The sequence below is a fragment of the Megascapheus bottae genome, chromosome 20 (genome assembly GCF_031878675.1).
Source record: "Megascapheus bottae isolate mThoBot1 chromosome 20, mThoBot2.hap1, whole genome shotgun sequence".
NCBI classification, from domain to species: domain Eukaryota; kingdom Metazoa; phylum Chordata; class Mammalia; order Rodentia; family Geomyidae; genus Megascapheus; species Megascapheus bottae.
In genome coordinates, this window is record NC_143528.1 from 37,279,550 (window position 1) to 37,307,429 (window position 27,880).

At 47.6% G+C, this 27,880-nt stretch overlaps 1 protein-coding gene across 1 annotated transcript in view; it reads left to right on the top strand.

The window, feature by feature from the left end:
- Dock5 (dedicator of cytokinesis 5) overlaps positions 1–27,880 on the top strand; it is a 134,117-nt gene that overhangs the window by 13,767 nt on the left and 92,470 nt on the right. The window contains exon 2 of the mRNA XM_090353619.1: positions 23,273–23,356. Coding sequence (XP_090209745.1) covers positions 23,273–23,356 — 84 coding nt within the window. The remainder of the gene's footprint in view (positions 1–23,272; positions 23,357–27,880) is intronic.

Consider the following 27,880-nt stretch of genomic DNA (forward strand, 5'->3'; position numbering starts at 1 on the left):
AAACCATCTCAGAAATCCAAGCCAAACACTAATCTAGTTCTAGTGTTAAAGCCATATGGTCAGAAATGGCCTGATCTTGCAAGAATCTGGGGAATATTTGAGCTGCACATCCAGTTTTTTTGCTGGTTAATTGGAGATGAGTCTCATAGGCTTTTCTCCCTGCGCTGGTTTTGAACCATAATCTCCAGATCTCAGCTAGGATTACAGGTGTGAGCCACGGGTGCCCATCTTCCACCATTTATATTTTAAGTCATGCCAACTTGAGCATGAATCCCCATTCCCTTGCTGTAACTCCACTCACTGCTCTGGGGTGGCCCACATTCTGGGTCAACATTCTGTGTTACAGTGGCTGATTGGGTAGGTGTGAGGATTATATGAAAGAGAACAGATAGCCCATCACTGGTGGCTAACACCTGTAAATCATAGCGGAGGACTGCAGTTTGAAGCCAGAGGGACAGGAAAATCTGTGGAATTCATCTCCAGTTCACCACCTAGAAGCCTGAAGTGGCTTTGTGGCTCAAATGGTAGAGCACTAGCCTTGAGCCAAAAAAGCTCAGGGGCAACACCCAGGCCCTGAGTTCAAACCCCAAGACAGCACAAGAGAGAGAAACAGACACACGGAGGCACGCACACACACACACACACGCCGAAGACAGACAGATAGGCAGAGAGACAGAAAGAACAAGTAAGCAAGCAAGCATATAGAAAGCCTGGAGAAGAGGCCGGACTACCTAAAGGCTAACTTCCTTCTCTTTGGCTTTGTAGAATGCCACAAAATACATTCCAACAGCATGACCTCATAAACCAGTAGCCTAAGACCTGCCATTCTGTTTTCCTAACACGTAGATTACCAGAGATACTGAAGATAGGAATCTGTGGAGGAGTGGCATCTGAATGTTCCTTTTGTGCATCTATAAACCTGTCTCCAGGAAGACCTATGCCTGCATGCAGAGCAGTCTGGAGCCACTTTCCAGAAAACTGTGACCTGCCTTGGCAGAGACTGGCAGCCAGTGCCAGTATGCCTTTGGCTGCAATTATAGTTGCTATTCAAAATATGGTTGCTTTTCAAATTGGTTGTTAGCTCCAGGGAGGTCTGCTCATTGGTTCAGCAATTCCAAAATGGTTGGAAGGATTCCAACCACTTGAGTTCTGATCTACACCAAAAGCCTTAGAAATTTTGAGTCTATGTATTTCTTTCTCAATTAGGTATGAATCTGCTAGCTCAGTTCAGATTATTACCAACATGACTTGCTCCAAAGGCAAATAGCTAGCAAACAAACAAAAAGAAAAATATAAACAACAAAAAAAGAGGGGTCTGGGAGTTTGGCCTAGTGGTAGAGTGCATGCCTGGTATGCACAAAGACCTGGGTTAGATTCCTCCGTACCACATACACAGAAAAAGCTGGAGATGGTGGTGTGGCTCAAGTGATAGAGCTCTAGCCTTGAAGAAGTCTAAGGACAGTATCCAGACCCTGAGTTCAAGCCCCAGGACTGATAGTTTATTCCGTGAAGCAACTCACAGCCCCATCCCTTTTCCCTTGGTAGGTTTTTGTGGGGTTTTTTTGTCAGTAGAGGGGCTTGAACTCGGCCTGGGTGCTGTCCCTGAGCTTTTCAGCTCAAAGTTAATGCTTTACTATTTGAGCCATAGCACCACTTCTGGTTTTCTGGTTGTTAATTGGAGATGAGTCTTTTGGACATTTGTACTGGGCTGGCTTTGAACCTCGATTCTCAGATGTCAGCCTCCTGGGTAGCTAGGATTACAGGCATGAGCCACCAGTACTTGGCCCTTGTTAGTATTTTGATTCTGACTTAAAATAATGGCATGAGGGGAGATTTTTAGAGGAAGAAAGAGAGGCTCTCATTTGCTGCATTTGTTGTTTTTCCTCTTGGTAATGGCCCTTCTCACTGGCATGAGATGGAACATGAGTGCGTTTCCATCTGTGTTTCCTTTATGGCTAAGAAAGTTGAACACGGGCTGGGATATAGCTCATTGGCAAGGCACTTGCCTAGAAAGTACAAAAACAAAAGAAAATTTTTAACCAAGCACTGGTGGCTCACACTTATAATCCTAGCTAATCAAGAGGCTTAGATCTGAGGATGATGGTTCAGAGCTACCCTAGGCAGGAAAATCCATGAGGCCCTTATCTCTAATTAACTACCAGAAAACTGGAAGTGGCCACACAGTAGCTTAAAATGGTGGTGCTAGCCTTAAGCAAAAGAGGTTAGGAACAGTACCCAGGCCCTGTGTTCAAGCCCTGCCACCAAAAAAAAAAAAAAAAAAGTGTTGAACATTTCTTCATGTTATTGATTGGCCATTTATAGATTAGAGAAGACATAGACCCATATATTTTGTGCTTTCCTTTGTTCTCTTTTCTTCCTTTACTTTGGTTTGGTTCCTTTTAGGACTCAGGGGCAAAGTTCCATGTTGGTGAAGCATTAACTAATAGTTATAAAACTTCAGGAAAAGTATAGTATTTCTATGTCTTCTCTTTCTCTTTTTCTCTCTTGGGGCTTGAACTTTAGGCCTAGGCCTGGGCCCTGTCCCTGAGAATTTTTGCTTAAGGCTATCACTCTACCCATTTGAGCCACAACTCCACTTCTAGCCTTTTAGTGGTTAATTGGAAATAAGAACCTCATTCCTGCTCCATTTGTTTTTGAGCTGCACCCCTCAGATCTCAGTCGCCTGGGTAGTTAGAATTATGGGTGTGAGCCACAGCGTCTGGGCTCTGTTGTATGTATGTGCATACAACATGCATATTCCTCTTTTAATGTCTTCACATAGTTGTAGCACTTAACATATCTGTTTATGTGTGCACTGAGCTGTCACCCCACCACCACCATTCTCTCCTTCCGCCTTCTCTACACCCAGCAGCCTCCTCCTTCACCAGCTCCATTTTCATTCGTGTCTGTTGAGCACGATACCCATATTGGCCCTCCTTCCCCTCTCCACTCATCTGTCCCCCACTCGAGACCATGTTCAGCTTCCTCATAGTCAGTTTAACTACAGCTTTGACTACACAGCTCCTGTGGTCTTAACACTGCTGCTCCCAAGAAATGACAGAAGGAGGAAATAGAAATATCTGATATGTGACATATGTTCTGCAGTTCATGGACGTATTTGTCTTCCAGCAGTTATCAGCAGGCTGGAGTGACAGGGCCTCATTCTTTTGGAAGATGGGAAGGCTTTTCTAATTTTTCCCTCCCTCTCTCCCTTCATCCAGTCTTGTTGTTGTTGTGGTTTGTTTTGTTTTTTTCTTTGCCAGTCCTGGTGCTTGAACTCAGGGGCTAGGTGCCACCCCGAGCCTCTTTGTGCCCAAGGCTAGCACTCTACCACTTGAGCCACAGCACCACTTTGGCTTTTTCTGTGTATGTGGTGCTTCATGTATGCTAGGCAAGCACTCTACCACTGAGCCACCTTCCAAGCCACATTCCCAGTTGTAAGAATTCCCTGCTAGTTATTTAACAACAATTTAGATTAAGTAAGCTTTTTGAATTATCCATCTCCCGACTATGACTTGGTGGGGTTTTTTGGTTTGTTTTTGTGCTGGTAATAGAACTTAAACTCAGGAGTCTCGTGCTCTTGCTTAACTTTTTTGCTCAAGGCTGGCACTCTACCACTTGAGCCACAGCACCATCTTGGGCTTGTCTCACTGACTGATTGGAAATAAGTCTCAGGAACTGGTGGAAGATAAGAATCTCAGGAACTTTCCTGTCTGGGGTGGCTTTGAACCTTACTTCTCAGAGTTCAACCTCTTGGCTAGTTGAGTTTACATATGTGAGCTGCCAGTGCCCCATGTTGCTTGGTTTGATTTGTTGGTTATATGTGGGGGCCTTCTGGCTCAGTTTCCATCACTATTACACACGCCATTACATCCGGTGCTCTGACTCTTGAGCTTCAATTTTGCATTTGTCAAACAGATATTTTTCTTGTTTTTTTTTTTTTTTTTTTTTTTTTTTGCCAGTCCTGGGCTTGAGCTCAGGGCCTGAGCCCTGTCCTTGGACTTTCTCAAGGCTAGAGCTCTACCACTTGAGCCTCAGCACCACTTCTGACTTTTTTCTACGTATGTGGTACCAAGGAATCAAACCCGGGTCTTCATGCATGCTAGGCAAGCACTTTAACCACTAGGCCAAACTCCCGGCCCCTCAAACAGATATTTTTCTAGGCCCCCCTAAGTATCTACTCAATGTGGGCAGAGTTTTCAATTCTTGACAACTGCTGATTAACCTGTGCCGTAAGTCCACATTCATTGCCAAAAAAATCAAGATGTGAAGTTGACACACCATGGAAGGTTCTGGTTTCTTTGGGAGGCTCAGTGCATTGATCTTCCTTCATGCCAAGCTTTCTTGGCATGCCACCTGGCCTGCAAGAGTTTTCCTTCTCTCTTCAGGTGGCTTTTGTGTCCTTGCTTCAGCCCAGCGAGGTAATAGACCTCTCTGATGTCACACACCTGAGGTGTGTTTATTCTTCCTAGTTGAGAGATCTCCCCAACCCAGAGCCACATCTAAGTTAGAGGGAAATGATGTGAACTGGGTGCTGCGAGTTCAGTCGCCCAGCTCCTACCCCAGTCACAGGTTGAAACCTTGGCCCCCAATACAGTGGAACAGGAAATGGGCACTTGAGAGATAGCAAGGTTCAAGTAAGGTCAGGAGGGGCTCTCATGAGTGCCCCTGTAAATGCCAGTGGCTCATGCCTGCAATCCCAACTGCTCAGGAGGCTGGGATCTGAGGATCACAGTTCAAAGCCAGCCAAACCAGGAAAGCCTTATCTCCCATCACGCACCAAAAAAAGCTAGAAGTGAAGCTGTGGCTCAAGTGGTAGAGAGCTAGCCTGGAGTAAAAAAGCTCAGGGAAAGTTCTGAGTTCAAGACCCACAACAGGCACCAAATAGGAAACAAAAGAAATGGCACCAGAGAGCTCACTGTCTCTGTCATGAGTGGATGCAGAGAGGGTAGCCAGCCACAATGCTGGAGAAGAGCCCACCCCAGAAACTGGCTACGCAGGACCTTGACTTCCTCTGGGGAGAGGATGAAGGGGGGTTGTGCTGTCAGGCTGCAGTGTGTCATTCTGGCAGGCCAAGCTGGCCCTAGCCATGGAGAGAGGCGGGTATGATAGAATTACAGACCTGCAACTACCAGATCAAAGTGCAGCCTCCATGGTTTAACCCCTGACTTTCCCCCTCTGGTAGGAATTTGGATGTGGTGAATGTAGTTCACACACTCACCTTCCTTGCTCAGACTCTGGCCTGGGGTCTTTTGGATTCAGTGCTCAGGGCCCAGGCCAGTTGGGGCCCTGTGGGTTAGCAGGTGTGGGGCTGGAGGCACAGGAAGGGCAGGGAGAGAAATAATTACAGAAGACGTGGGGAGATAAAATGTTTTCTCACTCTGTGGTTCCCATTTGCCCACCGTGAAGGCTCAGTTGCATTTCATGGGAAGTTTCTGAAGTCTGAAGCCATAACTCAGCAGTAGAGGAAGGAAAGAAGGTAGATGTGGAAAGGGTGGTGGAGAAACAGGTTTATTTCTGGGACTTGCAGGCACAGAGCTTTTTTTCTGATGGAGAGAACTGAGAGCCTTCAGGGAATGCTTGACTGGAGGAACTGTGGCTTGTGTGCCTGGAGGCTCATGAGTGAGGTCTAACTCCTGGCTGTAGCCAGACTAGGTGGGGGAGATTTGTTGGTTTAGCTTGATTGTTTTCATGGGGTATTCTTGTTTGTTTTGGTTTGGGGATTTCCTTCTTTATAAACCACTAGTACCATTTGCTGTGTTTGGTGAGTATGCTCTCCAGGGGATTAAAAAAAAAAAGCCTAAATTTGTATCCTTGCCAACATCTGTGGTGTGCATCCACTCTCCGTGGCCAGTGTCAACAGGCTGGGTTCTCACACAGCAGGGCGGGCCCAAGCCAGCAAATGGTGTATACTCATGGACAAGTAGTGCCTGGACCTGTCTGCCCAGGGCCTGTGAGGAGGTCCTGGCATTCTCCTCTTACACCCATCGCCACCACTTTCTGGTCTGTGATGGATGGGCACACTGCCCCAGGGAGGCCAAGTTGCATCTCCTGGGGTTCTAACACTGCTTGCACTACAGAGACAAAGTGTAAAAGGAGGCTGTGTGTGTGTGTGTGCACAAGTGGAAGACTGAAGTCACATGCAGCCCAAATTCCAAAAGAAAAACCGTACACAGGCATAATAGTGCACACCTGCAATCCCAGCACCCCTGAGGTCCAGGCAGGAGGATTCAGAGCTGGGGGTCTTCCTGGATATACAACCAAGTTCACGGCCATCCGCAGCTCTAAATAGAGACTGTCTCAGTCACAAATGAGTGGAAAGAAGGAAGGTGTGGGAGCCCGTCACAGAGCCCCTGTGCTTTGAATTCCGATTCCAGCGGGCCCTGAGGACACCCTTTCCTCACGCCGCGTGAATGGTGTCTTCTCTTGTGCTGTAATGGCCTAACTGGGCAGGTCAGTGCAGAGCTTGAACGCGGGGCCTCCTGCTCTTCCCTCAGGGCCTCCTGCTCTTCCCTCGCCTTTAATTTTGTTGTTGTTCAGACCAGTGTTCTACCACTTGAGGCGCATCTCCACTTCTGTTTTGTTTTAATGGTTAATTGGAGCTAAGTCCTGTGGATTTGTCTCTTCCGGGCTGGCTTTGAACTCCATTCCTCAGATCTCAGCCAGGATTAGCTTCTGGTGCTTATAATTCTTTTCTTAATAGTTTCAGAGCCTGGGTGACAGCAGGTGACTGGGATGTCGAGTAAGAGGGACCTCGCGCAGCAAATTCCTAGCCCTGGGCAAGCATGACCTCCTGTCTAATTGCCTTCCCTCCCTCCTCTCCCTCCTCTCCCTCCTCGTCCTCCCCGTCCTCCCCCTCTCCCCCCATGGCTGTGACTATTAATTCTTCATGCTTTTTCACCCCAGCTTAGTGGCACTTCACATCGTCAGAAATCATGAGAAAATTGGAGCTCTTGGCATCAGGGAAGGAAAATGAGTTCTTTCTTTGCTGAGGGGATCTGGGGACGTGCCCTGCCCATTCTGTATTGGGATGGAATGCCCTTTGAAAGCTTGGGGCAAACATGGGCTTCCCTTGCCCTGGCCTGCTCTCCTCACCACATGCCAATTCGTGACTAATTAGATTGCTGGGTTGTTTGGTCTCTTTACCCAGAATGCAGTGGTCTGGAATGGGAGCAGGTGGGTGGAGGGAAGGGCTTCTTTGGTGAGGACCATGGTGAGGGGCAAGATTAAGACTGATGACCCCCAGTGCAGGGGCCAGGAGTGTGGGTCCTCCTGGAACTGACCACACCTGCTGCTGGGCCCTCCCCCCCCCCACATGCACACACACACATACACACACACACATGCACACACATACACACACACACATGCACACACATACACACACATGCACACACATACACACACATGCACACACATACACACACATACACACACATGCACACACACATATACACACACATATACACACACATACACACACCCATTCCTCTTTGCTTTAATTCCTTTTCCCAATAGGGTAGGACTTTTTTTTCCCCCAGGCTGACCTTGAGCCAAGATTGGCCTACCTCTGCTCCTGTTTAGCTGGGATTATAGGTCTGCACTGCCAATCCCAGCATAGAGAATTTCTGAAATATAAAATGCTATTTTTATTTTTACTATATCCATGTCTACATAGATGAAGAAGAGCTTTTGTATAGAGACATTCAAATAGAAATACCCAGATATTAAAAAAAAATCCAACTGCTAAGTTTCATGAATAGTCTTAATTAACAAGATTTTCCAAATCTAAATCCGTCCTTGTAACCTTTTCCAGGAAATGTTTTGTTCTAGGTTCTAAGTGTGCTGGTGTTTAATCTGGTACATTCAAGCTCTTTCCTTTACTACCCAGTGTGAAGCCCTCAGTGTGGGCAGAGCCACCGGGCTTGATTTTTGCACTGAGGCCTGGGGAGAAACTTTGTTGCTGGCAGGGTGGGACGTCTGAGAATGAAGATGAAAACGTCAGGTTGGCTCGAGACTTCATAATGTAGGTACCACCTAGGACAGGGGCGGGCTGAACCCCTGCTTTCAACATCTGGATCCCATTGCAGTTTGAAAGTGTGTTGAAAGGAACTATCCAGACGCGTGAGGTGGCTGATGGGTATAGGAAGGTCCGAATCATTTCAAGTACACACTTGCTTGTAAGCGAATGCTGAAATCCCTTGTATTCAAAACTGTAAGGACATCCTGCAAGGCCAGCACCGTCCTCTTTCTAGAAACTGTCTGGAATGCTCTAGAGATCGAATCACCCAGTGGGGCTTGGCTTTGTGAAACGGACCAGATGTTGACTGCCAGAAGTCAAGTATGACTGCTGTTGGAGAGAATGTTCCCTGGTGAGCTCAAGGATCATTTGTTCAGGCCCAGAAAAAAAGGCAGGTTGATTGCAAGCCTGCTTTGGAACCCAGCCCTCTGGCTGTGGGTGGGCCAGCTTTTGCTAGGCCCCTTGCCTGGGCTCTCTGGAGACCAGGCTGAGTGTGGGTGGGAATAAGAGATGGAAACCGACACCCTGGGCTCTGTGGGAGCCCAGGCATGGGAGGAGATTGCTGCCCAGGAGGGGGCGGGGGGAGGCTTTTGTGTTTCCGGCCTGAAATGAACTAGCTGTGTAGACAGGAAAGCTGGCCAGGCCAGGCCTGGGTCCAGTCCCCTCCCTGGGGTCTCTCTGGTGTCTAAATTCCTCTTTACCTTTGTTTCACACAAAAGCTGGGGACTGCTGGGAGAAAAAGAGGGGAGTGTGAAGTAAGCAAAACAAAAGTCATCAGTGGGTTTCAAGCCCTGCTGGCTGATCAGGTGATACAAAACCTTTCCATGGTGCGTGTATTTGTTAGTGCCTCTGTCTGATCTGATTTTCTTCTTTCTTTCCCCTCCCTCCAATCTTGGGGGTTTTGCATCAGTGTCTTTCCTCCAGCTACATCAGGGTCCAATTAGCAGTATCCTTCAAGTGTAGCTCCTGAAAGGATAAACTTTCCCTGAATTCCCCCCCTCCCCTAAGGAGAAGCAGTGACACAGTTAAAGGCACAGCGGGCCTGACTGCATCAACATTGGTCTGCTGTGGAGCCTGCCAAGTTTTGTGCTTCCTATGGAGCAATCCCTGCTCTGTGAGGTTCTGTTATTGTTGTGTGGAGGGGGGAGCGGGTGGGGCCATGACATGACCAGCATGCACTGTTGCACTGAGCTGCCTGGGCTCTAGACCCTCTGAGAAGGGGTAAAGGAGGGGGACCCTTTGACTAGCAGGCCAGTCAGATTCCTGAAACTCCTTTCTCTATGTCTTGGCCTTGAATTCCTTCTTTACCATGCCGGGTGCCATTCTGGGTGTTCTGTGCCTTTGCTCCGTGTGTTGGGAATACCCAGGGTGGAGAAAGATGGACCAGGACACCATAGCTGATGTGGGAGTGAGCAGGGGCTGCAAGTCATGCAGTCCAGGGCCTGTGAGTGAGGGGCTCTACTTCGAATGAACTCGGCTAAGAGGGCAATGACATTGTCTCACCCTGGTGTGTCCAATCCAGTCAGTGGTCCTCTCCACCCTGACCATTCCCCGGGACCATTCCTGTACTTCAGTGACCCACCGTCAACTGAGACTTTGAATATTGCCTAGAACATTCCAGAAGTAGACAACTCGAAGCTTTCCCATCCTACTTTGTCCTGTCTGGGACCTCAGTATTCTCCATCTGGTGTGTCTACACGGTGGACAGTGCCCTCTCCTTAGTTACCCCCACACCTCAAGGGGTTCCTCAAGATGCCTTTATTTGTCTCATTAATGGAGCGAAAGTCCAGGAATAGTGACACTAGGCTAAAAGAAGCTGTGACGTGCTTTCTTTGGGGGAAGAGGTGTGTACCCTTTGCTTGTCTCTAGGCTTCCATGCTGTCTGCAGCTTAGGGAATCCTTTGGGGGTACTAGACATATGCAAACCCTGGGATTAGGGGAGCTATATCTTACAGCGATGATGCAGCTTTACTCTCTCTAGTTGTGCAGACAGGAGTACGAACCTTCCTCCAGAGCTCCCACCCCTGAGGATCCCCTCCCTCCCTTCAGGGCCCCTACACCTTTGGGGCTGGGACTCATGACACAAGCCATGCCTGTCACCGGCCTGTGGTAAGGTCCAGGCACAGCAGAGCCCCGGGATGCCTGGGACCCCTGTCCTGTCCCGTCCCTCTTCGTGCTTCCCTCTTACAGGACAGCTGCACATGTCCTTCTGCCCAGATCAGGCTGAGGATGGGAACAGACAACTTCTTGAAGCCTGGATGGACCGCTGGCTCCCCTATCTTGTGTTGTCCATGTCTGTGGATTGGGCCAAGCATGGATAGCTGGTGGAGTCAGGCCTGGGACCAGCTGGGTGTGCCCTTAGCATGTGCACACTTAGGCTTTTTGGGGATCTTGATTCCCCAAATAATGTAGTAGGGAATTAACTGTTCACACAGTATGTGGAGGACTGGGGGGAGAAGGGGCTCTGTGCAAGCACTCTTGTTTTTATGACATTTAAGCATCCATGTACCTTGGGGCCGGCAGGGATCCTGCACCCCATCTTTAGCAGATGCAGACCTCCTGGCACTGGGGCGTGGGGCGTGGGATGGGGCCCTGGACTTGGGTTTCCTGGAGGGTGTAGTTCAGGCTCCCTCTGGTCCATGTGCACAGAACAGAAACGGGAGCCTCCTGTCTCTGTGTTCATGTGAGAAGTCTCTGATTCCAGCTTTCCAGCATGGATGATACGGGTGCCCAGGGCACCGAGGGACAAGACAGTGACACTGAGTGGGCACAGGGCTGCAGAGTGTCTCTTGTCCCGTGTTGTCAGGGTCCAGGAGAGAGGCTCAGAACTGTTTGGGCTTCCAGCCGGTGTGGCATGCAGAGCCTTCTCCATGGAGACCGTGTGGAGTGACACTGTCACTCACTGTGCCGGAGGAGCGGGGTGGATTTCCTGAGAACTGAGCACCCCACTCCCGCCTGATCCTTCCTAATGCTATTTCTGGCCCCAACAGTTGTGACCACAATATGTGTTACCAAAGCACAGCAGTTTTCCCTTGCATCCTGAAAAAACCCAAGTGGTCAGAGCCATGTCGTTCTGTTCTAACAGAATAAGTAGTCGTTGAAAAGGGACGCCTCGTGTCTTTAATAGGACTCTTCTCTGTTTATATAGAAAGAAGGTGATTAAGACTGCTCAGTCAGGTGGATAGAAATAACCCAGGACACATGGATGGTTTTCTCAGTCTTCTCAGACCCTGGATGTAGAGATGGGTTCAGATAATGCGGAGACATGGTTTGGTACTGCTGATTTCTGCAGACCCCTCGTGGGCATCTGAAAGAGGAGGACGGCGTGTCAGGGTCTCAGTCCCTTCCATCCACTCCCTGTGCTACTCCCCAGGCTGGCCTTCATCTGAGGGATTATTAGCTTGTTGGAGAGTTGAGTGCCTACCCGCTCCTCATCCTCCCCCTTTCCCTCTTCTTCCTCCTCCTCTTCCCCTCCTTCCCATCTCTTACCTCCTCTTCCCCCTTCTTCCTCATCTTCCCCTCCTCCTCATCTACTCCCCTCTCATCTTCCTATCCCTACTCACCTCCTCTTTTTCCTTCTCCCTTTCCTTCTTCCTCCTTTCTCTGCTCCTACTCTTTTTCTTCTTCCTCCTCTTAGGGGAATGATGGCGCTCTAGAGTCTCTCTGACACTTGAATCACACCCCTAACCCTTTTGTTTCACTTATTTTTCAGACAGGGTCTCTGGCATTTTGCCCCGAACTGACCTGGGACCTTGATCTTCGTGTCCCTATGCCTCCTGTACAACTGGATTACAGGCCTGCCCCGCCACACCCGGTGGTTTATACTGCCAGTTAATAACAGCACAGTCCGCCCCACATCAAGCCAGCGGTACCCTCCCGGTGCCCTTGGCTCCTTGACTCAGAGCACAGCCATGGAGGTCAGGTTTCCCGAGTGGGATGTGTTCCTGCAGAACAAGGCTGGTGGTGCATGGACGCTGTGGTCCAGGGTAGAAAGGGAAGAAGGCGGCCGTGCCTGACGTTCAGAAAGCCACAGGTGATTTTAGAAGGTGTAGAATCCAGCCTTGAGCTCAGTATTTGAACCAGGTAATAAGACCATGCTTGCACCATCCTCGGAATACTTCCGGCTGGCCTGTTTCCCTGGAGCTCTGCTAGCAAGTGGCTAGTGCCAGAAGGCACCAACTGCAGGTTGATGGTCCTTGTATCAGCAGTGCTCAGGACCGAGCATTTCTGATTTTTGTTATTATTTGTTTTGAAATATTTGCCTAGACCTGGCTCATTTGAAACCCCAAATGCTGTGAAATCCCAAACTCGTAAGCTCCCAAAGATTCAGATTTTGAAGTTTGGCCTTTGGGGTTGGTGGCCAACCCTGTGTTGTTCTGTGAATGCAGGGTGGGGTGCAGAACTGGAATCTGGGGTCCGGGGACCCCAGCTTTGAATGGCATGTGACCTTTTTTGAGACAATGTTCTGCTGTGCAGCCAGCCAAGCTGCCCTTGAGACTCCAAACCTCCTCTCCCACCTCCCCTGCCCCACGTGCAGGGATGGCAGCGCTGGGCCTGCATGGCTCTTGTTTTACAATGGGCGTGGTGCAGCTCCCTCCGTTGGTGAAAGTGACACTCGTGTAGATGTTTCTGGCATGTCCGGGACCTGATTGGACAACTTTTCATGCTTTGGCTGGCAGGAATGAAGAGAAGCCGCCTTCGAGTGTTTGGAGGCCACTACTGGGTCTGCTACGGCGTGGTGTGAATGAATGAAACACAGGCCCATGTTGCCCAGGGTCTCTTGTCTTTCGTTCGTTCTTTTTTTTTTGGCAGTTCCGGGGCTTGAATTCAGAGTCTGGACTCTGTCCCTCAGCCAATCTGTGTTCAAGGCTACTTAGTGCTTTACCACTTGAGTCACAGATCCACGGCTGGCTTTTTCTGACTAGTCTCTTGGAGGTAAGTGTCTCGTGGACTTTCCTCTGGTGAGTGCCAGGAAAAAAGGAAGACTAGTGAGGAAGCCGGTGATTCCTCCTGGGTTCTCCCAGTGAGTCCACGTGACAGTCATCATCATCATGCCTGCCCCCATCCAATCTGATGAGAAAGTGAATTTACAGATTGTCGTCTTCTTGTGGAATGCTGGTGAAATTGGAAAGATAGGGTATCATGTTTTTATTTAGATCCAAGAAAATCAAGTAGTGTCTGAGTCAGGAGAAGATTGTCTCTGAGGAAAACTATGGACGTGACATGACTGTTGATTCTGTCTCCATTTACTGCGTAGCCAGGTATTGGTGGCGGCTCACACCTGTAATCCTAGCTACTCAAGAGGCTGAGATCTGAGGATCATAATTCAAAGACAGCCTGGGAAGGAAAGTCCATAAGACTCTTATCTCTAATCACCAAAAAGCCAGAAGTGGAGCTGCGACTCAAGTAATAGAATGCTACCTAAGGGACATCAATCAGGTTCTGAGTTCAAGCCTTAATGCCACCACCAGAAAAAAAAAAAAAAAAAAAGGAGGGGGACATAGCTTTGGGAGCTATTCCTAAGTAATGGGGTCTGTTGTCTGCCTGTCTTCTTCCACTTACTTCAGTTTATATTAGCTGTTCATTCATGTTGTATCCATTTTGGCATCCTTTTCGTTCCAAGTAGGAATCCAGTGTATGGAATCTGGACTTCTTCCCAACTTTTGCTGGATATAAGAAAGGCTCTCTGAACAGAAAGTGACCTTCTTTTATTACCAGAGGAGGAAAAAGAAAAATAAAGATAAAAGATAAGAAGGCCTAAAGTGGGATAACAAAAATGACAGTCAGGCTTTTGTAGGACTGTCTCAACTGATAGAATTTCCACCCTCCTCTCCTTTCATCAAGAGCACGGGGAATCAGCCGTCCCCTTCATTTCTCCTGCGGATGTATAGGCGGACAGGATGCTCCTGGAAGTCTTCTGAGCCCCCTCTCAGGAAGTTTCCTTAAAGGGGAGAAGAGACTAATAGTTGAGGCGAGGAGAGGCTGATGGACAGAGGTCAGCTCGTGATTCCTGAGCATTCTGCTCCAGGAGGCTTTGGGCCAGGAAGCCCAGGTGCAGATGAGCCTGTCCAGATGTGAGCGTTCGGGTGGGGGCCCCAGGCGGGTCGCGACACACAGCCGGATGGGATGTGTGGATAAAGCTGGGAGAGGCAGTGTCATCACCCATGGAAGGCTGAGACAGCAGGGCCAGCTTGTGTTCCGGATTTAGCCTTTTGTACATTTGACTCATGGATAGGATTTGGTTGGAAGCGAGTACCAGGACCATTCGCACCCCCGGGATTTGCCGAGCAGACTCAGGAATGCGCTGTGGAAGTTCCTCTGTCATACACAAAGATGGCACTATTGGGGGATTTTAGAGCTGGGGATTAAGACTTCATAGGATGTGCAGAGTCTGCAGGCTCGTGTTTCATCACTCCCTATGATAAGCGCTCCAGAAATACAACGCAGTCTCCTCCATAGCCCTGTGAGAGGTTGCTTATGTGTGAGTAGAAACGGAAGGCAGGATGGCTGATCAAAAGCTAAGGGCAGTTATCATGAAGAAGGGCTGTCAAGCTTGCTATGATGAAGAAAGGAAGTCCGAGGTGGGAGCAACGGAGATGGACAGCAGCCAGTGTCAAATAACTGAATTTGGAGCTGTTGTGTTTGACATAGCCTACCACCCACTCGTTACAGCAAGTTACAGTGAGCAGCAGTCTTAAATGCTGTGAAAGACCAGTAACTATATCCTTCCTGTGCTACTTTTAGAGTGGTTTTTATTTTTAAGTTTAAAATTTTTTTTTGTCAGTCCTAGAGCTTGAACTCGGGGCCTGGGCACTGTCCTTTGGCTTTTTCAAGGCTAGAGCTCTATCACTTGGGCCACAGCAGCACCACTTCAGACTTTTTCTATGTATGTGGCACCGAGGAATTGAACCTGGGTCTTCGTGTATGCTAGGCCAAACTCCCAGCCCTAATTTTTAAAATGTCAACAAACGAGTCAGCCAGCCTTGCTTTCTGGAAATAATGTAGTTTTCCTTATTAACATTTAGATTGTGTTGTAAACTAGCTAGTCTCTTTTATGGACTCTTAGTTGCTTTTTTGTGAGCCCTCATGCCTAAAATACTATATTGCGAATTTGAGAGGCATAGCAAAACAGTTAAACTTTTTGATTTCTACTTGTGATTATTTGTAAATGTATTTGAAGATGGCTTTCAGGTGAATGTCCTAAAAATGTAAAGTGAAGAATGTACAGTGAAATGCCATCAGTGAAATGTTAGAGTTTCATTTCCTCTGAATCAATAGAAATAAATGTGAGGGAGTGCTGGTGGCTCACATCTGTAAATCTTAGCTACTGAGGAGGCTGAGATCTGAGGGTCTCAGTTCAAAGCCAGCCCTAGCAAGAAAGTTTATGAGATCTTATCTCCAAGAGCTTTGTCTCAAGTGGTAAAGTGCTAACCTTGAGCAAAAAAGCTCAGGGCCAGTGCCCAGGCCCTGAGTTCAAGGCCCATCATGGACGCATACACTTACCGTTGACTAATGAGAATGAAGAGGACTGTGGAAAGAATGGAGGCTGACAGATTGAATGAAATGCAGTGTATCCACAGATTGGGGGTGCTACCCATAAGGGGGCGCTGTCCGTACCCCAAGCCACGCCCTGCTTCCTCGGTGGAACCCCTGCAGCAGGGCTCAGAAGTGGCAGCTGGAAGTGGGTGCTTTGCAGGTGCAGGGAGATGGTGCCGCTGTCCCCGGGGACCCCCAGATGCCACTGCCAGCAGCCCTTCCCTCAGAGGCCATGAGCCTCCCTTGTCTTCTGGCCTCCGCCGTCCTTCCACCCAGCCTTCCCCTGGGGTTGCCACTGGCGGCGGTGCCTCTTTGAGGATGTGGCTTGCATCACCGGCAGAGCAGGAAGCTGGGCAGTAGAGAAAGGGGGAAGGCTGAGACAGGTCTGCAGCTGCTCACCACTCAGTGGTCACCAGGTGTGACCCAGAGGCCCCAGGCCCAGTCCAGATTCTTGTTTTTGGCCTCCACACACCATAAGGATCATGGGATGTGCCCTCAGGCTTTTGCATGAGGAAGCACTGGGGAGAAAAGAGTGTGTAGACCATAGATTTTTTTGGTGCTGTGATATTTTTTTTTCCTGTTGCTTTGTTGCCACTTTTCCTCCTTTAAATGCTTCATACAAATCTAATCACATGTTAATTTGAGTGTCACGGTGTAGGTAGTCTTGTGGGACCAGTGATCCAATCAGTAGAACATGTTCGAGTTTATATCTGAGAATAACATATTCAGATCATGGGCTGGGAGTTTGGCCTAGTGGTTAAAGTGCTTGCCTAGCATGCACAAAGACCCGGGTTCAATTCCTTGGTACCACATACATAGAAAAAAGCCGGAAGTGGTGCTGAGGCTCAAGTGGTAGAGCTCTAGCCTTGAGAAAGTCCAAGGACAGTGCTCAGGCCCTGAGCCAAAGCCCAGGACTGGCAAAAACAAACAAACATATTCAGATCATGATGTTCAATTTACAAATGCATACATATCTACATGTACATTGTATATAACTATATATATGAGATAATCCTGTATTCTACATGATTATATTGTATGCATGCATACAATATAATATGATATAGTATGATATATTCCTTATGGTGCATATACCTACATATATGTATATATCCCTTGTATGCATACACACATATATTCATATGTGCATACATGTATACATGCATATAAGGAATATGTATGTTGTGTGTACATATATATGGAATGTGTATGAATGGGTAGCCCTTAGGGTTCAAATCTCTAAGTTAAAAGTAACAAACTGATCATAAGATTCACTCCTGTGTAAGTGAGTAGAGAGGAAATGGTCTCGTGAGCAAGCAGCCTGGGGCAGAGCCACTGGTGGGAGTGGACTGGTATCCTGGTTGAAGCCCTGGCCTCCACAGGTCTTGGCAGTGAGTACCACGCGCTTCTCGTTGCAGAACACTGTTTCAGAACCTAATTGTCATGCTCCGTCTGCAGCTACAGATTTTGTGCTTTTCGTGGTTGTCAGAGTTCATCATTATCCTTGAAGTATTTATTTATAATGGAAGACCAAAGAACTAGAAATCTATTTAGCCTTCTACAGTGTCACTAAATAAAAGCCTGAGTGGCTGGGCCGGGAGTTCAGTCCCCAGGACTGGCAAAAAAAAAAAGCCTGAGTGGCTCACACTCAGTGATCCTAGCTACTCAGGAGGCTGAGGTTCAAAGCCAGCCATACAAATCCTTGATACTCTTATCTTCCTTTAGCCAGCAAGAAGCAGGAAGTGATGTGGCTCAAGTGCTAGAGTACCAAGTTAAAAGCACACGACCTTGAGTTTAAGCACCAGTACCAGTACACAGAAAAATAAAATGAAACGAACAGTCAATTATGCCTCCTCGTTAGTTCTGTAGAACTTTGTGATCAAAACTGGTCAGATCAACCTGGTCATGAAAAAGTCCAAGTCATCTTAATATTCTGAATTGTACAAGACTGAAATTAGAAACTTCTGCATTTGCTGGATCTTTTTCATTTGTAGATTCCATCTGATGACTAATAAAAGATGAAGTGTTTTGGTACTTCTTCAGAGAGTCATAATCTGGGGCTTTGTGAAAGAACCTAATTCATTAGCAAGATTTATTACTAGCAATCCAGACGTTCCAACATCCAAACCATCCTATTTCTAGCTGGGAAGTCTGTCTGTTGTGTTGGCTTCTTATTGCGTAATCCCAAGACTTCAACTTGCTTTTCTTTCTCCTTCCCTCCCCCACTCTCATATAATAATAAATATATAGTAAGAAAGTGAAAGCCAAGTAATGGGTTTGGTAAAATATAGACTGTGTTGCATTTTAGACACACTGGTTTGTCTGTTTAGCTCTATAAAATTACACTGCCCTGACACAAACACAAAGCCACTTAGGGAAGAATTTCAACCTTGTACCAAGAAGCTGGGGAGGAGATTTATATACAGCAACCCCCCTTTTCTTGTTTAATTTCCACAGACAAAACAAGAGATTGTGATGGTGCCTGCCAATTCTAAGCAGCACAGCTCCCCCCCCCCATGTCTGTGTGTGTGTGTCTCTTTCTCTCTCCTCTCTCTCTCGCTCTCGCTCTCGCTCTCTCTCTCTGGGCTGGATTGTCACCTCATGAATCACAGCATTAAGGTCAGAGGTTCTTCAGAGTCATCTAGTCCAGGTCTGGACCAAGTCACTGAAAATTATCCAGTGTGAAAATGGCCTGTGGAGTCTTGAATTCAGTTTTATGTAAAACCTCAAGTTTTTCCTCCGTTTTCCCTTTCTCTGGCTTTCTCTCTAGTTGTGCATGTCCTAGGGTGAAAACAACCCAAAAGAAGTTCTGTTAGTAGACAGCAAGAATGTGGTGGTCAGGGGCAGAGGTGGGGGTATGGCTGGATGGGAGAGGGATGGATGAATGTTTCCAGTTTATTTACATCAAGTTCATGCACTGTATTCCCGTCCTCAAAATAGCACCAGTCTCGCAGGCTGCTGTGTGCTCCAGCCTGAGCTGGGGTCTGCAGCTCACATTCTCAGTTAATGAGGGCAGTCTGGGCTTCTCGACTATTGGAAGGCTTGGGCATCCTAGCTCATCCCAGTCCAGTGCAAAGAATGGAACAACCTAACGGCTTGGCTGCCTGCAGGCTGCGTCTCAGCTTTCTTTCTTGATGGTGAACCTCCACCTGTAGATGGTGGAAGCAGGCTCTCCACGCAGAGAAAACCCACGGGGCAGCCAGGACAGAGATGGGGAGGGGGCAGCTCTAAGACAAGGGCTGGCTCCGGTGGATGCTGACTTGGGGATTGCCAGAGTCTGTCTGAAATGTCTGTGCAGTGACACGAGGCAGATTGCAGACTTGTTGAGCATTGAACTGCTCTCTCGGGAAAGCCACTGTTGAAGCAATGGGCTCGCTGGGTGCTTCTCCTGGACATATTCTGTTGGTTGGCATATCAGATATTCTTTCTTGAAAACCGAGCAGTAGAGCAGCAGGAGAGGTAACATTTCCTTGTTTGGTTGGGTGCCAGTCCTGGAGCTTGAATTCGTGGCACTGTCTCTGAGCTTTTATGCTTAAGACTAGCATGCCGCCTACCACTTGAGCCACATAAGTGATTAGGCTTCTTGGTTGTTCATTGGAGATAAGCATTTCACAGACTCTCCTTCCCAGGCTGTGAGACACAGGAGAGGTGATTCTGGTGTCCCTTTTCTGAGCGCTGAGACCATGCCTGCCTCATAGTAGGAAAGCAGAAGTGTGTTTGAGGAAGATGTGGTAAATAACACGACTATTCAGTGGATTTGAGACAAGAAACCAGAATGGCCATGCTTATAGTCCTAGCTACTCAGGAGGCTGAGATCTGAGCCCAGGCAGAAAAGTCTATGAGAGGCGTGTCTCCAATTAACCAAGAAAAAAAAAAAGCCAGAAATGAAGCTGTGGTTCAAGTAGTATGGTGTTAGCCTTGAGTGAAAAAGCTGAGAGAGCATCCAAGCCCTGAGTTCAAGCCCTGTCTCTGGCCCCCAAAATAAAGAAAACAAAATGAATGAAATATTCGTTGAACATTTTGCATCTTTGGGTCGAGCTGGCATGGTTGTCATGCGCAGACAAGTGACATGTAGCCAGGTCCCATCCACGAGGGCTTCCTCCCGTTCTCATTGGTGACAGCCAAATCCAGCAGATTGTTGGCTAGTTCAGAGACAAACTACCCCTGGAGGATCCTTGCTGTGGAGTTCAGAGAGGAAAGAGCCCTGCAGGTCCCAGGAAGCCCTCTGTTGAGATGAATTGTGAATGGGAGATTTGGATTGTTATTAAAAAAAAAAGAAAGAACAGTTGCACATTGCTGTAGTTAACCACAAATGCACAAATGCAGTAGAGAAAGTAGGGATGGTCACTGGAGCCCTGACTAGAGTACAGGGTGAATTTGGCTAACGACAGAGGCAAAGGTGGATAACAAAAGGCAGGAGGGTGCATGGTCTTTGGAACACTAATGAACAGGCTTAGAAATGAAGGATCTCAGGAAAATCCTCAGTGTGGCACACCGGTGTGCTTGTGTGCATATGCACACGCTCCTATGTGTTTTCCTACAGTGTTGGGAGGTGTTTGTGCCTGTGGCAGGTTTTGCCTTTAAGAGTCTCTGATTATTTCCCAGTGACTAAGAGGCAGGAAGAGATGAGGCTGGCACCCACAGACCTTGTGACGGTGACCTCCCTGCTTCTGGTTTCCATCTGCAAGTGGGTGTGGAAGGAGCCGTGTGTGGGGAAGGCAGTGGATGGATGGATGGAGGATGGGGGATGACACAAATGACATGGGAAACACACCCCAGTGAATCAGTAGTCAGATGAAGAAGGGGTTGAACTTATTCCTCCTTCTGCATTCCAGACAATCCCTGCCATGCCCCCCCCCATCCTTATTCTGAATTCATTGTCTACAGATGAAGCTCGAAGGTGGCTTTCCATCTGAGAAGAATATAGATCGTTCAGCAGTAGAGAGAAGAAATATCTCCTTTTAAAAAAAAATCGCCTTTTCATAGATGCACAGACCATACCATCCATGTACATTTCACTGTTCAGAGGTTTTCAGGAAACTGGGTCACCACAATCTATTCAGGGACATTTCTGCCTCCTGTAAAAGCTCCGGAGAAGCTACGTTGCTCACTATCCAATTCCAACTGCAAGCAGTTGATCGTCTTCTGTGCTCCTGACAGAGTCACCTGTAAAGGAATCAGAAGACATGTGATCTCTAGTGACCTCCATTTAGCATCCATGCTGTAGCGAGGGTCTGTTTACCCTCCTTTTTACTGCTCAGTCATACTCCATTAACAACACATAGAATGAGAAGAAAAGTTTCAAAGCTGGGTGTGTTGGTACATTCCTGTCATCCTGCCACTCAGGTATCTAAGGCAAACAGCCTGTGTGATTGTGATTGACGCTGGCCTGGGCTCTGTAGCAAAACACAACAAAATAATAGAAAACCAATTGTTCCTGTCTTGAATGTGTGTAGATATTTTTTCCCTGACCATTATTTCCTAAACAATGACAATATACGTAGTATTTGCATTGCACTAGATGCTGTACGTAATCTAGAGAGGATTTAGGAGACATGAGAGACCCAGAGGCATGTGACTCCCACTTGTAATCCTAGCCACTCAAGAGGGCAGAAAAAGACTGAGACTCTTATCTCCAATTAACTAGCAAAATGCTCGACTGGAGCCATGGTTCAAGTGATAGGGCTTCCACCATGATTTCAAGCCCTCATACCAGCATAAACAAGTGAATACACGCACAAATCATATGAGGGAATGCTTTGGGGTTCTGTGCAAGGGATCTGAGCAGCTCCTGGCTATGCTATATGGCTGTGGGGTTACATAACAAAGATAGCAAGTGGTGACTGAACCCTATTTTTCCCCTTCTCTCAGGGCTCATGTGCTGTTCTTGCTCAGGGCTGGTGTGTTGGTTTCCTGTGAGTGTTGTTACAAATGACCACGAACTCATTGGCTTGAAGCAGCAGGAATTTATTATCACCCAATCTGGAGTTGGGAGGTTTGAAAAGAGGGTGTGGGCAGACCTGTGCTCCTCTGTTCCAGGATCTCCCAGCTTCTGGTAGCTTCTGGCAGTCCTTGACCCCAGGTCACCTTTCCAGTGTCTGCTTCCATCTTCCAGTGACTGCTTCTCTGTGTCTCCAGACTCCGCCCTTTTCTCTCTTCCCAGTGTTGCATTTAGGCCTCGCCCTAAAGGAGAACTGTTCCTTTTTGGCCATTTAAGGTAACACATACACATCAAATCTGGGGATGAGGTATGGATGTCTTTTGATGTGGGGAGCCATTCTGTACCCCTCCTCCCCAGAACTGTTAGGAACTTCTAGATAAAGTTTTTGGGTAAATATGGTTTCATTGAGCCTCCTCAATCAACTGGCAAAGAGCTGGAAGTGGAGCTGTGGCTTCAGTGGTAAAGCTCTGTCCACCCTTGAGTGGAAGAACCTAAGGGATAGAACCCTGACCCTGAGTTCAAGTTATGGTATGGGCACCGGAAGGGCTAGTGGGCAGGCTGGCAAGTGAAGAAGCTGCCAGTTGGTTTCCAGAGGGGGGGTCTTAATAACTTTTTGGATGTGGCATTTAGTACATTCACTTTAATTCCCCCCCCCCCACCACACACACACTTTTTTAATCCCTCCTGGCCATGTACAAGTATTCGGGTTACCCCACATTCTTACTCTGTGCCTCTAAGTGTTCTTTTTATTATAGTCATTCTGGTTGGTGTGGAGTGGTATCTGATTGTGGTTTTAATTTGCATTTCCCTATGACTAACAATGTTGAATATATATTTGTGTGCTTATTAGTCATCTACAATTTGAGGTTAAATAATAGATGCAAAGCTCTCGTCTTCTTTTCCCATTGTGAGCTAGTCTGCTGTTCTCCACAACTGCCCATCATTTCTAATCTCATTGCGGTGCCTGAAGTTGTCTTGATCTGAAAGTGGGGGACCAGCCCTGCTCCTCGGGGTGTCTAGTACCAGACCAGGTGCCCGCTTTGCATTGGGCTTTCTGTCCTTTCTGCTACAACAGGGAATAGGGCACCCGTTTGTGGCCTTCAGCCCTTAAATACTTGGTCAGGAAAGCTAAGGGACTGTGCCCCTTCTCCTTCCCCAGAATCTAGGCTTACTGACATTTCAGAGCCCCACAATGGAGTCTCCTTTTAGTGTGGTTTATTCTTTCATAACACTTACCTTATTTTAACAGGTATTTCTGTGATTCCATTTTTTCTTTCTTTCTTCCTCCCCCCCCCCCCCCAGTCCTGGGCTTGAGCTCAGGGCCTGGCACTGTCCTTGGACTTTCTCAAGGCTAGAGCTCTACCACTTGAGCCTCAGCACCACTTCTGGCTTTTTTCTATGTATGTGGTACCGAGGAATGGAACCTGGGTCATCGTGCATGCTAGGCAAGCACTCTACCACTAGGCCAAACTCCCAGCCCCTGTGATCCCATTGCAATGTTTCTTCTTCCCACAAGATTGTGAGAGTCCCTGGGAATAAGGACTCTATACATTTTCTCACTCTGTCACCAGCTCTTAAGACAGAATGTATGTAGTAAGCAACCGATCAATGTGTACTGGGTGGTGGAAATGGGGGTCTAGAGTCCATTTGGAAAGGGGTTCACTCAAAGGTATCTAACAGAGGGTTGTGCATTGAATACAAGGGTTCCTACTTTGGCTGTGCTGTTGGCTGGCATGCATTTTCATTTCTCCCTTTTTTCTTTCTCTCATGTCTAGCGATCTACAACTACAACGCTTCTCAAGATGTGGAGCTGTCCTTGCAGATCGGTGACACGGTCCACATTCTGGAGATGTATGAAGGTGAGTGTGGCAGGCATCCTGCTAGACAAGGCAAAGTGAAAATAGCAGAATTTCTTGCTACTAATGATGAGAAGACACCCCATAGCCTCCCTTAAGCAATCTGGGAAGTTCTCCAGGGACACACCTTGTGTTATAGGTGTTTTCAGCACAGCCAGCTGATCCAGGAGTGAACACTTGCAGTCAGGGTCTCTGCCACTGTGTGTGGAGCTGGCCAGGGGCGTTGCACAGGGCCTTTGGCTTGTAGTAGCCACAAGGATATGTGGCTGATGAAGAGTGTCTTTGTAGACCAGATACCAGTGGCTTCCCCCTGCAATCCTAGCTTCTCAGGAGTCTGAAGGAAAGTCCATGAGATTCTTATTTCCAGTCAACTGGCCAAAAGCTGGAGGTGGAGCTTACGTGGTAGAGCCCCAGCCTTGAGTGGGAAAAAGCTAAGGAATAGCAGAGCCCTGAGTTCAAATTCAAAACAAAGAAGAAGATTCTTTCTTCAGAGAATTAGGTCAGGACTGTGACATAGTTCCTCCAAGTAGGTCAGGCTGTTAGCACAGTGCTTCTGGTTAACGTAAAGGGAACCTGCGTGGCCAGGCCCGGGGACCCACCCAGCCCACCCCAGGCTGTAGTCAACCCCAAGAGTGCATCCGGGCCACTGGAGCTGAGGATGGAAGCAGAGAGCCTTCAGTAGGGTCAAGGTCTCCTGTGAGAGCTGGGGCAGGAGTGAGATGGGCTCCCTTCCTCCATACACAGGTCAGGGACAGAAAGTCTGGAGGAAAGGAAGCCAGCTTTGGCCATAAAAATTTGAGCTAAATCATCCACCTACTTGCACAAGAGTCTCTGGCCACAGACTCTCCGGTACCTTTGGCAGAGAGCCTGGTTCTGTATTATCTCTCCCTGCACACACAGTTCAGTGCAATCCAGTAACTCCCTCGGGTGGAGAGAAGACAGAGAGGGCTGTGTGGATTCTGCCTATCCCATTCTCCCACTTTCCTTTCATCCTGACCACCACAGTGTCAATTCCAAACAATTCCAATTCCAAATCGCTGAGATATTTGGGACAATGGGTAGATCATTCTAGGACTTTGGCTTGTGAAATCACTGTCCCTCAAATTCCACCAGGCCCTCATTCACTGTCAGGGGAGCAGGGAGCTTCACAGGGCCCCTGTGGGAGCATGTTTCACTGCACAGGTACAATGTGTGTGATGAGTTGTATAACTCACCCACACAGGCTTGCAAAGAATGTATATTTAGGGATTATTGGGATATAAATTTCTTACTTGCTACTTCTGTCTTCCTCCTCCTCCTCCTTCTCTTCCTCCTCCTACTCTTCCTCTTCTTCTTCCTTCTTTCTTCTTCCTTCCTCTTCTCCTTCTCCTCCTCCTCCTCCTCCTTCTCCTCTTCCTCCTCTTCCTCCTCCTCTTCTTTCTCCTCCTTCTCCTCTTCCTCCTCTTCGTCCTCCTCTTCTTTCTCCTCCTTCTCCTCTTCATCGTCTTCCTCCTCCTCCTCCTCTTCCTCTTCCTCCTCTTCCTCTTTCTCCTTCTTGTCACATTGAATGGTGTTAAATCTGCCATGACTGTGTCTCTACAGTAAGACTGGTTGTTCGCTTCATATATTCTGAGACTTCTTGTAATATGCTTACTGTTTTTGAATTGGGTTGAACAATTCCAACTCCTATTTTGTGTTTTTTGAGTCTTTGTTGTTGTGGTCGTCGTCGTCCTCTTCTGTAGGGATGTTTTATGGCATACTATTTTGTCTGAAGTTATCCACAACTCATTGATAATAGTCCAAGTTCTTAATTCCAGCCCTCCTCCCATTCCTGATCTCTCTTTCCCTTCTCCCTCTCCTTCCCTCTTCTCCATCGACCTTCTCCCAGGCCTTCTTCTTTGATAGTCTAGGTCTCACCATGTAGCACAGGCTAGCCAGGAACTCACTGTATATTCCCGAGTGGAATACACAGTCCTCCCACCTCCACCCCCCACATGCTGGGATTTCAGATGTGAGCTGCCATACTCAGGTAGAAATCTTCTCTCAAATCCACAGACACTTCACAGGAAAGCAGCCATGATATTGCGCTGGCCTTTGGTGGGTCTGGCCTTGTGTAGATCTCATCTAACTTGTAGTCAGTTCTTCACTGACATGTTATTGTGTGTATGTCATGTGTGTATGCATGCATTTGTCATGTGTGTGCATACATATGTCATATGTGTGTGTTATCTTTCTATCTGTCCTGTGTTGATCATAAATCAGGAAGGATAGAATATTAATGTTGATCCAAAATAAAGTTGATAATACCTTCATATATATGTATGTTTTTGTTTTTGTTTTGTCGTGGGGCTTTGACCTCTGGGCCTGGGCATTGAGCTCTTCAGCTCAAGGCTAGTGCTCTACCACTTGAACTGCAGTGCCATTTTTGGTTTTCTGGTGGTTTAGAGATAAGAGCCTCATGGACATTCATGCCCAGGCTGGCTTTGAACCTTGATCATCAGATCTCAGCCTCCTGAGCTGCTAGGTTTACAGGCGTGAGCCACTGGCACCCAGCTAATACCTTTATATTCTGAGGATTCTTTTCTCATTTTCTGTGTCCCTAGCATACAGAATGTAAAGAATGAGATATATGGGTGACAGGCCGTAGGTGTCCACACAGCTTCATTATTGTTTAAAGGTATCTCAGGTACATAGCCTGAGGTAATGTGTGTGTGTGTGTGTGTGTGTGTGTGTGTGTGTGTGTGTGTGTGTGTGTGTGTGTATTTGTGCTGGTACTTGAATTCAGGGTGCTGTCTCTTCACTTTTACTGGCACTTTACCACTTGAGCCACACTTCTACTTCTGGGATTTTTGGCTGGTTAACTGGAGAGAAGAGTCTCATGGACTTTCCTGCTGGGATTGGCTTACCACCCACCGCCTTCAGATCTCAGCCTTCTGAGCAGCTAGAATTATAGGCATGAGTCAATGGTAACATGAGGATTTGTACACTATTTTTTAATGATTTTGTGATGGTATATAACTTTCCACTTGGGCCACATGTCTGTACTCATCATGTTTCAGATTTGGGAACATTTCATATAAACACAGCTCTACTTGAGTCTGATTCTGTACCCACAATGCAGGGCTCCTAGTATATTGTGCTTATGGGAAGTGTTGGCCTCATCAGACAAACACGGTCAGCAGCACCAAATTTTATCTTGAGTGTGGTGGACAGGGGATTGGATTCTGCCAACAAGAAGCCAGTCTACATGCTGACTGGCACCACAGAACGTCTGCTGTGCCCCCTCGCCTGCCCCAATACTTCCTTTAGTGTGGCCCCACACCAGGGTTGGGGGGAAGGCTGGAACTGAGGCCACATGGCGAGCTTCTTTTGTTCAGTGACCACCAAGTGGCATGTCAGCTTCATAGACAGAGAATGAAATTGGATTCCATTTTACAGGATTAATTTTTCAAAAGTGTCCACCTTGCCAGATGCTCAGAGGCAGGTTTTTGTATCTGCTAAGTACTTAGAGTTCTTGGCTGGAATCTCGAAATTCCTTTCTTTCTTTCTTTCTTTCTTTCTTTCTTTCTCTTTTTTTCTCTTCAAGCACTTCGGGACTGAGGGCAGGACTTCTCTGCCAATGGTAGAGTCAAAGGAAATGCTGAGTAATAATAGCTCATGTTCAGTTCCGCCTCCCCCATCCTGTCTTCCTTTAAAACAAATAAACAAAATGGGAACACCCATGATACTGCCAGACTGGTGGTACTGCCAGTCCCACTGTCAAAGTAATCTGGCATGGGGGTTTTTTGTAGGGTTTTTTTGGCCCTGGGGTTTGATTCTCACAACTTCCTGTCCTGGTGTCCTGCCTCTCCCCGTGCACAATCTGCCCTGGACCCGCCCTGCCTCTGAGATATGCACACCAGAGCTGTCTAAGCTGTTCTAGGAAGGTGAGGAAGCCAGGCCAGCCCTATGTAAAGAAATAGTTATCTGCCACAATCCACAACATCACAGCCCCGGGGGACTCTCCTTGGCTGTTTCCTGCCCTGTGGTTGAATGAGTGACTCCTCAAGAAGGTAGCTGCCTAAAGGCCCAGCCAGTGCCTGCCTCGGCCAACCTGACACAGTGGAGGAAGAGCTTGGCAAAAGTCTGCTATGAATGAAGTGGAAGGCCTTGGCAACTCAGAACCCCAGGTGATAAGGGTCACAAGGCAGAGCCAATGTTTCTTTCCCCAGAAGTGTAGGAGGGGCCTCAGTTTCTCTCTTCCCTGGACCCTGGACTCTGGACCTTGCCAGCCACATACAACACAATAAGGCCCTATGGAAACAAGAAAATGAGATACCGTGTAAAGGGTGACTTAGTTCTCATAGAGGACACAGTTGAAGACACAGAGGACAGCACAAACGTCAGAACTAGAGAAACCGGGCGAGCAGGGAAAGCTGGAAGAAATGCAAAAAAATATAACGGACAGAAGGCCCTCAGTTTACCAGGGTGGTTGTGTATAGAGCAAGGCTAGCAAAAAAGTTTCTGAGGCAAGAAATACACTCTTATAAAACAAAAGTGGAGGATCGT